The sequence below is a fragment of the Alligator sinensis genome, unplaced genomic scaffold (assembly GCF_000455745.1).
Source record: "Alligator sinensis unplaced genomic scaffold, ASM45574v1 scaffold402_1, whole genome shotgun sequence".
NCBI lineage: Eukaryota > Metazoa > Chordata > Crocodylia > Alligatoridae > Alligator > Alligator sinensis.
The window spans coordinates 1,266,183-1,277,445 of NW_005842089.1; the positions used below are offsets into that span (position 1 = coordinate 1,266,183).

Below are 11,263 nucleotides of genomic sequence, written 5' to 3' on the forward strand. Positions count from 1 at the left end.
GCCGCTTCTCGTCGCGCATCTTCTACCGCAAGGCGCGGCCGACGCTGCGGGACGAGGACGAGGACGAGGAGGAGGAGGAGCCCGAGCGGAGGCGCTGGGGCGGCCGCCACAACACGCCGCGCTGGTACTTCCTGCGGTGCCGCGCGCTGCTCCGCCAGGGCCAGGTCCGTGCGCCCCGGGGGCCGGGGAGAGGGGAGGACCCGGGTAGACGGTCGGCGGATGATCAGAGACTTGCACGGCAGGCCGAGGGATCTGGGACTCTTCCGCCTGAGGAAAAGAAAGCTGAGCGGGGACCTGGTAGCAGTTTGCCACTGCACTAGGGGAGGACGTGAAGGGCTCGGTGAGCAACTGTTCACCAGGGCACCCGAGGGGAAAACCAGGAGTAACGGCCATGAACTCCTGGCTCAACGTTAGAAAAAACTTCCTCACCGCGAGGGCGTCCAGACTGGAATAAGCTCCCTCCGGAGGTGGTGCAGTCGCCTACCCTGGAAGAGGAGACTGGACGGTCACCTTGCTGGGGTCACCAGTTATCTTTCCTGCCTGGTGCAGGGGCTGGAGCCGATGATCTTCCAGCCTTGACAATGAATGAATCGTCGCCACCAGCGCTTGCCGACAGCCTGCGGCTTCGCCTGATGCAAGTGCTGAGAGCCACGGGCTCCTCCACGGCTCTGAGATCCCGCGTTGCGCAGCCCCACGCAGCAGCTTGTCGTTGTGACTGTCGGCCTTTATGCCCAGCTGAGCCTCTTGTTGCCAAACTTGCTTTGAAAAACACATAGAATATGGAGAAGGTAGCTTAAAAAATGAAGGGCGTGAAATACCCACAGCATTTCGCTAGTGGGATGCTTCTAGTCGGAAGTAATTGGCCGTACAGGTACTCCTAACTTATCGTCGCCTCGATTAATGTCGTTTCATTATTACGTTGCTGATCTCTTAGAGAACATACTCGTTTAAAGCCGCGCAATGTTCGGTTATAATGTTGTTTGGCTGCCGCCTGCTGATAGGTAACTACTGTGACGTAATTGGATTTGCTTAACATCGTTTCACTTAGTCGCATTTTTCAAGAATGTAACAACGGCGTTAAGCAAGGAGTAGCTGTATTTATCTACTGTAATGGGCTCGATGTGCCTGCCAAGATGCGCAGCTGCACAACAGGAATGAAGACGCACCCCTAGCAGCTCAGACCACTTCTAAACACGGAGCACCCACCCAAACCATCGGCACAGTCCTACAGGAAACAGTGCAGCATGGAAAAAGACCTGTAAGGCACATTGGAAGCTGCTGTCTTTGTCCTTGAGAAGGAAGCCCGTGAGAAGGAAGCTGAAGGTCTCTGCAGTGACAACATGGTCTTTTTTCTCCTCGAGCAAACGGTGCATAAAGAAAGTTGGGTAGTTGCCATGATAGCCTAGTTGCAGCGAATTGCTGTGTTGAAAGTGCTGTCCATGGGGCTGGGCAATGGCATCGTTTCCTGAATTACCTGCAGCCAACATGAAAGACCAGAGAGATTCAAGTACTGGAACAGAAGGATGGCTGCAGAAAGACAGTTGATTGCTACTCCAGTCGCAGAGGGCAGGGGAGCCAGGCTGCTGCCACGCATCTATGCTGGTAGTGGAGGATGCTGTTGGCCTCACAGTTGACATAATGAATGGCTTGACAAGCATTTTAAAAGTGTTCTTGTCAGCCATGGACTAGGATCCAAGGATGTAACGTCAGTGCTGAATGTTCAGCATGATGCCAAGCCTGAATGGGAATTACTGGTGTCTTGTCTTAGGCTCAGACGCTCCTGGAAGTTGCAGGAAATGTGGTGTTTTCGTAGCATTTGCCTTAAGCCATTGGCAAAGGTCTGAAGAACAAGCCTGTCATGGTCTTTTGTTACTGTCCTGATGGAAGTCATTGTGGTGTGTGGAAAGAGCAGTCACTTCCTTATTCCTCTGCAAGTTGGCATAAGCCTGGAGTTCAGCAAAGTCCCTGGGAAAGGAAGGGGAGGACTTTGGATCACTCTGGCCCCTCTGAGCCAAAGGGATTAGGTTCCTTTAACTCCGTAAGAAATGAATGGAGGAGGGAGCATCCTGAGGCAAAAACCAAATAGTCGTCCTCCATATTCCATGTGTGCATGCATGCCTGTTTCACTGAACGTTGAATAATGGCTTTCATTACCACTTGCTTCTCTTGTCTCTTCCTCTGTAGGTGGCTGAGGCCCTAGAGCTGTTTGAGGTGCAGATGCTGAAAGAGGAGCGCTTGTGGCCCGAGGAGATGAACTACACTGTTCTGATCGGAGGCTGTGGCAGGGTCGGCTATGTGAAGAAGGCATTCCGGCTTTACAATGATGTAAATATTATACGTGCCTGTCTAGGTGGCTGGGTTCACTGTCAGGGGGTGTAAAGAGGGCTTTTGTGACCTAAAGCATGACTCTCTGTGTTGTCCCAATACAAGAGCTTATTCTAGAAAAGATGACTCCCAAAAGCCCTTCAAATGGTGCTTTCACTGTTCATGGAGGCTTATCAGTATAGAACTCAAGTATTTGCCGTAACTTCATTCTGTAGGGCCTATATAATTTAACAGGTTTTCCAAGGAGCCAATTTGTCAATGTTAAGCAGTATAACCTCCTTTCTTTCACTTTTTCTCTGAGGTAGATGAAGAAGCGGGGTTTAGTCCCTACGGATCCCACGTATACAGCCCTGTTCAATGCCTGTGCTGAATCGCCCTGGAAAGATTCGGGCCTACAGAGTGCCCTCAAACTATGGGAAGAACTAAAGAGGAAAAATCTGGAGATGAATCTGATAACCTACCACTCGCTGCTGAAAGTTTGTGCCATCTGCTCAGATCTCAGGTTATGCTTCACTGTACTCAAGGTAAATAGCAGGCTGTGGTGTGACACAGCTCTCCTCCTTCATTCAAAGCCTGCTTTGCAGCCTGGTTGTAATACTGCCGTGGTGCATTTGTTTTTAAACTGAGGGGGTAGCTTTAAATTCCAGGTTTCTTGTGTTTGCATCCAGGGTTTTGTGTAATGAAACTGGGAAACTAAATGTTTGATTTAACAGGACCTGATAAGCCTAAACTTTAGAGACCAGTTTGAAACTCTCCCCTTAAGTAGTTATTGCTACAGCTGTGGTAGTGTTGAGAGTTTTGTAACACTCAAGGGTATGGGGGGTCCCCCTTACAAACAGTGCATTTATATATAGCTGTTGTTTTGCTCCTTTTCTACCCACTCTACCCCTATACAAAGAATTCCTTGTACTGTCCTCAATAGTTCCCTCAAGTAGAACATGCTATTGGAGTAGCTGTCAACTGTCTTTCTGCAGCCATTATTTGGCTTCAGTACTTGAACTCCTCCAGTCTTTCATGTTTGCTGCAGGTAATTCTCCAGGCAATGATTCCATTGCCCAGCCTGATGGAGAACACTTTCAGTATAACCGTTAGCTACAAACAGGCTGCCCTGGTAACTAACCCACTTTCTCTTTCTCCTCTAGGAAATTGTGCATAAAGGTCACATTGTCACTGCAGAGACCTTCAGCTTCCTTCTTATGGGCTGCATAAAGGACAAAGAGAACGGCTTCCGATATGCTTTGCAGGTATTTTTGCACACTGCATTTTTTCCTGTAGGACTGTGCTGATGGTCTGGGTGGGTGCTTAGTGTTTAGAAGTGGTCTGAGCTGCTTGTGGTGAGTCTTCATTCCTGTTGTGCAGCTGGGTATCTTGGGCTTGTTGAGTCCATTACAGTAGATAAATATGGCCAATTACTTCTAACTAGAAACATCCCACTAGCTAAATACTGCGGGTGTTTCATGTACCTCATATTTAAGCTTCTTTCTCTCTCCTTTTTTGTCAAAACAGGTTTGGCAACAAATGAGACAGCTGGGCATAAAGGCTGATAGTTTCATCTACAACCTAATGCTCTGTGCTGCACGGGATTGTGCAATAGGTGATCCAGCCTTGGCCTCGGATCTGTTGCTGAGACCCACAGAGGAGAACCCGTCTCTCTCAAAGCTCACGGGTACACAGGGTCGAAAGGCGGCGGGTCAGAAAAAGAAGAAAGCAGCCAGTGAAATTCCTGCACAGCTGGATGTAGAAACCATGGAAAAACAACTGTTTTTGGGAAATTCCAGACAACCTGAGGAACAGACGGTCAGCAAGGAAGACAAAGTTGTGGGCAAGAATCAGGCCAGGATGGGAACTGTACAGGCTGCTGCAAACAGTGAGAGAGTAGAACATAGCATGGCTGGGGACTTGGTGGTCTTTGATAGGAATCAGACTGTTTCAGACCAACCTTCAGAAAACCATGGTCACAATTTGGAGCTGCCTTGCAACCCGCCCAACTTGCTGGACTCAAAAATCTCTAAGGACGTGGTTTCTTTAGGGGCAGTAGCTACGCCTTCCAACAGATTGGCTTTGATGGGAAACATGGAAGGCTTCTTGAATAAAATGAAAGAGGATGATGTGGCACCTAATATTAAAACTTTTACACTGTTGGCTGAGCTTGTGGAACCTCTGAGCCAGTCAGAGTCTTCTTTGCTGACAGTCATGGATGAACATAAAGTGCCAGTGGATCTGACTTTCTTTAATACTTTACTGAGAAAGAAAAGTAAATTGGGAGACCTAGAAGGTGCAAAGGTAAGAGCCCCTGAATGACTGTAGTGAGACCTAATCTGCATATAAGTGTTTGCTGCCTTTTAATCTCAGGTGAGACCAGCCCTCCACTCTAGAATGTTTGTGGATTTCTGTTGCAGGCTCTGCTGCCAGCTCTAGTGAAGAGGGGACTATCGCCCAATCTACATACTTTTTGTAACTTGGCAATTGCCTGCCACAAGGAGAAAGATGGACTGCAGTTACTGTCTGATATGAAGGTAATATCTATGAGCTCCAGCCACTGGAAGTTTAATGACAGCCAAAGCTCAGAAAATGTTACTCTCCTGAGACGGGAGTTACCTTCAGAGTTCCTTCAGTCAGTGATCCTGTTGTTTTCTATACCAGTGTCTACTTTGGGCTCAAATAACTGACCAAAGGAGTTTAGATCTCTTGTGGCACCATACTCTTAGACTAGTGCAGGGGGAGTGGGAAGGAGAATTTGATTGTTGGAGTAAGCACAAAAACTACAGGTAAAGCAGTTGCATTTATTGTGTGGTGGGCCCTTCCTCTTGTCCCCAGCAGGTCTGGGATCCATAAGGAAACGCCTCTTATTTGTATGTTTACGGGGAGGAGCAGGGTGAAACTATTTACACTTCAGCTCTCTCGCTCCTGGCCAGCACTGAAGTCACACTAGAACAGTGGCCTAAGATCCACCTTTGCAGGTCCTTTTATTGCTCATGCAGGGTGTCCCAAGGAGATCAGTGGACACGTTCAAACATTTAATGTTGGTGTGTTTTTCAGAGGTCTGGGATAACTCCCAACGCCCACGTCTATAGTACCCTCATCAATGTGGCTGTGAAGCGGTTGAACTACACATACCTTAAACAGATCCTGGAAGACATGAGAAGGAACCAGGTGCCTCCCAATGAAGTTATCATACAACAGCTGGAGTTTGCAGCTCAGTACCCACCTTCATTTGACAGGGTAGGTAACACAGGGGCATTCAAGATCAAGGCTAAAAAGCAGATATTATCATGTGGAGGGGTATTGGTGAGACTAGATGCTGCTTTGGTGGGGAACGTATTATATACACGTAGTACATAGCAGAAGGCTGCATTTAAGTGCTTGCTACGAGGCTTCAAATCTCCCTTGTAATGGTAATTTCAAAGATGCATTAAACTAGATAGGCTGCTGCATAGACAGGTCAATATACCAAGGAGTAGCCATTCTTTTCCCAGTATGTAAAATCAAAGCAGACTGCAGCCACTCTAATTTGTCCCCTTGTGTTTTTATGTGCAGTACAAGTCAAAGAACAACTATCTGGATAAGATTGATGGTTTCCGTGGCTACTATTTCCAGTGGCTTAAAGTAATGGCAGCAGAGGAGACTCCACACCCATGGGCAAAATACAGAACACCTAAACCTTCCTCAGACCAAGTCAGCACAGAGGATGTGCAGACCCAGGACAAGCCGAATCAGTAGCAGAAGGGAGCAAGTTAGTCAGATTCCACATATGGAAAATACCACTTCAGGTATTGGGGCTACTTGAAGGCTGTTCTCAACATCTTTAGCAGGCTGCACTGTACTTCAGAACCCAGGAAGTGTTATACATGTATATTTTGACTGCTTAATAAAGTACCTTATTTTGAGGGAAAGACTGCCTAATACTGTATAGTATCTGGTGGGTGGCTGTCTTCCTGGTAAAACTTCCCTTTTTGACAACACTAAGTGTCAAGCTTCTGAAAGGAGGTGGCTTCAATTACTAAAGATCTTAGCAAATGAACTACAGAGGTAGGTCACTGCGTGGGCCTCTACTGTGTTTCACCTGTTTTGCATAAGTAGTGCCCAGTGGAGTAAAAACAGCAGGTAGACTCTTTCACGGAGCAGGTAATTGAAGTGGGGAACGTGTTGCCACAAGATGTGGAAGCTGACAGCTGAACTGGAGTCAAAAAAGGACTGGGCATTAGTAGTTATTGAGCATGGGAGTTAAGAGCACAGCCTGTGAATCAGAATTTCCTGGAGCTTAAGAACTGGAGGCTGCAAGTGAGAGAGGAACAAAGAAGAAACCCTGGTCATGCCCTGTTCACTCTCCCTTTCAGCATCCCCTCTCTGCCACTATGTGACATAAGAGACTGGGCAAGGTGGAGCTTTGGTATGACCCAGTCAATGGCTGTTCTTACTATTTTGCTTTTCTGAAGCAGCAGACTGTTTCTTATGTAAGTTAGACAAGGAGAACAGTAAAGTCAAGAGCACAAGTATGTCTGCTTTAATAGAATCTCAAGTTGTCAGTTGTTTAGGATGGCCTAATTCTCGGGTATTTTGGCTGCTGCCAGAACAGCTTGGTAAAGAACCATTCCACTTCCTGGGGAAGGGGTGTGTGTGGATAAATCAGTCCTTTGAAGTTCTCTATCACAAGACTGTGACAAGAGTTGTACACAGTTCTTATTTTATTTTAAAAATTAGATGGTTACACACAACTAATCAAAGACAGCTCACTACTGAGTTTACAGATCCAGGTGAATGCATTGCTGTTCCAACTGCTATCTGGAAAGGTCCACTCACTGCAGGGCTTACAGAAGACAAATTTAGCTGCAACAGTCCAAGGTGTAGAATTGATACTCAAAAGCAGTGTCCAGTATTTAAAGACTTCTCACCCAGAGCAACCTCTGCATCCACAGTGGGTGCACTCTATGATTCTCCCCTATAAAACAAAAAACAAGCATCCTAATCACCACCTTACACAGAGAGCAGATGTTCTCGAAGGGAGAAAAATACCTGGTTCAGGAAGCCAGATGCTCAAGTTGGAGAAAAACTCCTTTTTAATAAGGTGAGACTTTATTAGGTACACTTTTCTGTTGCTTTTAGGCATTCTTGTTCAGAAATTACCATCAAAATTATCAAGAAGGGTCACAGAAGCCTATAGGGCTATAAGCAATGGCCTATGGGCACTTGAACTTTACAGGCACTTTGCAGAATCTGTCATACAACAGCAGGAGCCATAGACAACTGGTAGAGAGTGCACGGGGGTGCATGTGTCCCCCCCCAATGGGGGACACTGATGCTGTTGGTAGGGCTGGTGTCCCCCCTGACAGGGCTGCCGCCAACAGTGGCTTCTGCGGGTGCCTGAGATTCAGGAGGCACCAGTCACTCATGGCAGGAGCCTAGACTGGCCGACCCAGGAGATCTCTTCTATTCTTACATTCTTACCACTGTTTGGCCAAAAAGCACAGTAGGACCCTGGTACCTGGGATTAGGAAAAGAGCCAATCTTTTCTTACCACTTCCAGCTTGCTTTTTGGGACCCTGCAGATGCAGTTCGTTCCAAAGTTGGTATCCCGGGTCTGAATGCAACGCAGGCAGCAGAGGTTCTCATAGCCCTGCTTCTTCCACTTTGCAATCAGGTTTTTGTCAGCATATCCTTCTCTGATGCAGTACTCGTACAGCTCTGCAGACAAGATGTGGTAGGTAAGCACCAGACTGTACTTGTATCTGTCCTCACTTATTTGAAAGCATTAATCTCTGCTCTGCATCTTGTTCTTACTGACTTCATTTGCTAACAACTGGAACTAAGCAGAGGTAAACACTAGGATTGTGTGAAGCTTCAGTCACTGATTCTATTCTGAGGAGATTTGGCCCAATTAGGTGGCCAATTCTAATCAGGAGACCCATTAATCTCTCCAAATCGAGTCAGATTCGACAATTCTGCCATTGACACAGCTTTACACAATTTTTCTATGAACCTCGAGGTACCAGGCGTGGCTTGTCAACGCCGAGATGGTGGGATGGATGGAGCGTCCCACAGTGGGGGCGGGTGGGCATATGCTCGGCAGCGGGCCCAGAAGTGCTTTGGGGTCTGCTGCCAAGCGTGCGGGGGACCCCCCCTGCACTCCTGTGGGACACTCCATCCGCCCCATGTCAACGTTTATGAGCCGTGCCTGGTACCTTGAGGTTCATCGGAAAAACATAAAGCTGTGTCTATGGCTGAATCACTGATTCTCCAAATCGGAATCTAATTTTCAGATTCAGCCAAACTGAACTGGGACAGTGATTCGAATCACTGTCCCCCAAACCGGGCTGAATCAGAATAGAGTACTGCCCGCTTCGCACACCCCTAGTAAACACATGCTGATTTTTTTTAAAACAATTTAATGCTTTCCCAACTGTAACTTTCAGGCTTCCATCCATTGACTAGTTACTCAGGCACCGCACACTAAGACTGTGATAATCTCACTGCAAGAGCAAGTAATTTGGCTGCTTACCTCTGCTAATAGCTTTCCTCTTATAGAAAAGGTCAAAGATATAACGAGTTTTCTGATGGTGAATTCTGAAGATGGGCCACAGGGATTCCACCTTCCTCTTTCCTTCATGAGGCTCTGTCTCCGCTGAGAATGAAAGGACACAGAAATTGGATCTCGGCTCACTTGCATCTTTTTAGCCTACAAGTCAATGTACTCTTATGCATTCATAAAGAGCCAGTGCTCTGAGAAAAAACTGCAGTTTAAGGTTTGTGAAGAAAAATAGGATTCACTGCAGAGGGGGTAAAAATGAGAGACGTCGAACTGATACAAGATCAGAAGGTAACGGGCATCATGGTAAGGAAAAGGCAGGTATGAAGAAACATCTTGAGTCTCCAGAAGAACAAGAGTGGTAGCAGACTAGAACCAAACAGTGCGAGGCTTTGCTATGCAAGCTGCTCCCTGTAGAGATCTGACGGTGTACCTCCACCCTGCCCTGCAGCAGTCTCAGGTCTTGAGTGGAGTGCACCTTTGTTGCTTACCTTCTCTCATCTTTTGATCCAGCTCATCCAGTGTTGGCTCAATCAGTTCCCAGCCGTCTGGAGGAGGCTTCCTGCTTCTCTTTACTTTAGGCATCTTCTTGCTTTGGGAGCTCTGGAAAGCAATTGGGCAAATGCAGATTGTCAGGCTCAATTTCCAGATACTTTGAAATCATGACACAATGTTGGTAAAAGTAGGGGACCATAAGTATTTTAAGAAAATCTAAGGAGGGGGGGGGGGGATGTGCACACGCACACTGCGCGCACTGGGTCAGGGTGTAGCAGCGTGCAGGACTGGAGCAGGTGGTGGGAGCATGGTGCCTGTCAGCAGAGCTGTGGCCTGAGCCTGGGACGTGCTGGGGAGTGCGGTGCCTCTTGCACTGGGGCTGTGATGCCAGCCAAGCTGGGGATACTATAGGAGCTCTGGCTGACTCTCAGCTCCAGCCCCACCCCAGCACCTGTAGCCACATCCTGGCCATGTGCCCACCACCCTGGTTAGGGCAGGGCACAGCTGGGCTCTCTGCATGGGGGCTGCAATGCAGCTGGCCCGTCCCAGCTCAGCCCCAGGGTGCACATGCACAGCCGGGATGCGGTCAGTGTGGAGCAGCCAGACCTCATGCAGTGCTCCCACTCCAGCCGGCTCCAGTGGCAAAGGCACCACCACGCTCCCCCGTGTCCCAACAGCTGCTCCAGCCCCGCAGCTCCCAGGAGCAGGGCCCCGTGGGGCAGCACGGCACACACACACAAGCACAGAGCCACGGCCTCGCGGCTCCCAGGTTCCCACCGGTCTGGGACTTCTGCTTGAATTTTCTCCAGCGGCCACTGTGCCGAGACAGCCTCCGAAGCCTGGGGCTGCCCCCAGCCAACCCGGGACCTGCAGTCACCCTAGGCAGAAGGAAGTCGTAGGAGCTTTTCATCGATGGTTTTTCTGTCTCCCACTTTAGCAGAGAAAATAAATTTTCCATTTGGAAACCGTGTGAATTAAGGGTCAAAGAAGCGAGGCAGCAACCTGACCCAAATTAAGAGTCAAACGACGCGACAACCTGACCCTCGAGCTGCTTTTTGCGAGCGCTGCAGCGACGCGTATTTGCAGAAACAAACCCCCCTGCTCTCCGCTCACTCACAAACCCCTGCTTTTGGGGGCGTTCATTTCAAACGCGCTTAATTCCTCGCCCGTCCGCGGGGCCGGCTGCTCCCACATCCACGAGGCTTCCCAAAATGCCGACGGGTCAGACGTAAACAGCGATTATGAAACACGCAGGAAAGCCAAGGCCGCCTCGCAAGCGAGACGGCCGAGCGCGGAGCGGGGCTGCGCCAGTCGCTGGTTTCCCTGTTCGATGACCGCACCGGAACCGCCTCTTTTGCTTGTTTTCCTCCCCCCAAAACCCCGCGTTGGGCCAACCACAAACAATAAGAGTTTTGCTGCTTCTTCGGGCATTTTTAACACAGGGAAGACAGGCTCGGCGCCCCCCCCATTTCAAGCACTCATGACGTGACAGCTTGTATCTAAGGACTCTGCTACACGGCAGAGACGCACGCTCCCGCCGCGGCCAGGGCCCCACTCACCGGTGCGGCGGCGGCAGCAGCGGCACTTCCGCTTTCTCAGCGCGGCGGCTTCCCTATGACGTCACTGGCCGAGGTCCTTCCTTCACGCAGTCGCTTTAACGACTCAGGGCTATTGCGCGGCAGCCTCTCGCCCCGCTTGGGTGGCCGCTGCGACGCCTGAGACAAAAACCCCGGACCCTCCGCGCGGGGTCACGGCTTGCGATCGGGTGGATAGAGACTTCCCCACTAGCGCTGTGCTGAGGGGCCCGGGCCGGCGGCACCTAGTGGTCAGGCACCGCCGCGGACAGCCCTGCCCTGAGGGGCCTGGCGAGGGCCCGCGCCGCGCGCTGCAGCCCAGGGCTGGGCGGCTTCCGCTTCCGGG

The 11,263-nt window shown here is 49.5% G+C and overlaps 2 protein-coding genes across 4 annotated transcripts in view; one reads left to right on the forward strand and one right to left on the reverse strand.

Annotated features, from left to right (window-relative positions):
* The window catches only part of PTCD1 (pentatricopeptide repeat domain 1), an 18,062-nt gene extending 11,844 nt beyond the window's left edge, over positions 1-6,218 (forward strand). Inside the window, exons 5-12 of the mRNA XM_025204550.1 lie at positions 1-164; positions 2,185-2,325; positions 2,631-2,849; positions 3,468-3,569; positions 3,832-4,608; positions 4,725-4,841; positions 5,365-5,547; positions 5,863-6,218. Coding sequence (XP_025060335.1) covers positions 1-164; positions 2,185-2,325; positions 2,631-2,849; positions 3,468-3,569; positions 3,832-4,608; positions 4,725-4,841; positions 5,365-5,547; positions 5,863-6,045 — 1,886 coding nt within the window. The 3' untranslated portion in view covers positions 6,046-6,218. The remainder of the gene's footprint in view (positions 165-2,184; positions 2,326-2,630; positions 2,850-3,467; positions 3,570-3,831; positions 4,609-4,724; positions 4,842-5,364; positions 5,548-5,862) is intronic.
* A 752-nt stretch (positions 6,219-6,970) lies between these two features.
* Positions 6,971-11,051, reverse strand: BUD31 (BUD31 homolog). 3 transcript variants are annotated; one of them, XM_014520111.2, is made up of 6 exons: positions 10,903-11,051; positions 10,121-10,274; positions 9,340-9,451; positions 8,822-8,944; positions 7,841-8,007; positions 6,971-7,264 (listed from the first exon to the last, which is right to left on the reverse strand). In XM_014520111.2, the coding sequence occupies exons 3-6, from the start codon at positions 9,431-9,433 to the stop codon at positions 7,214-7,216; spliced, it is 435 nt and encodes a 144-aa protein (XP_014375597.1). In that variant the 5' UTR covers positions 9,434-9,451; positions 10,121-10,274; positions 10,903-11,051; the 3' UTR covers positions 6,971-7,213. The 3 variants fall into 3 exon arrangements, with proteins under 3 accessions (XP_014375597.1, XP_006024005.1, XP_006024004.1); XM_006023943.3 differs by having other exon boundaries at positions 10,121-10,221; positions 10,903-11,021; XM_006023942.3 differs by lacking the exon at positions 10,121-10,274 and having other exon boundaries at positions 10,903-11,041.
* Between the last annotated feature and the right edge of the window lie 212 nt (positions 11,052-11,263).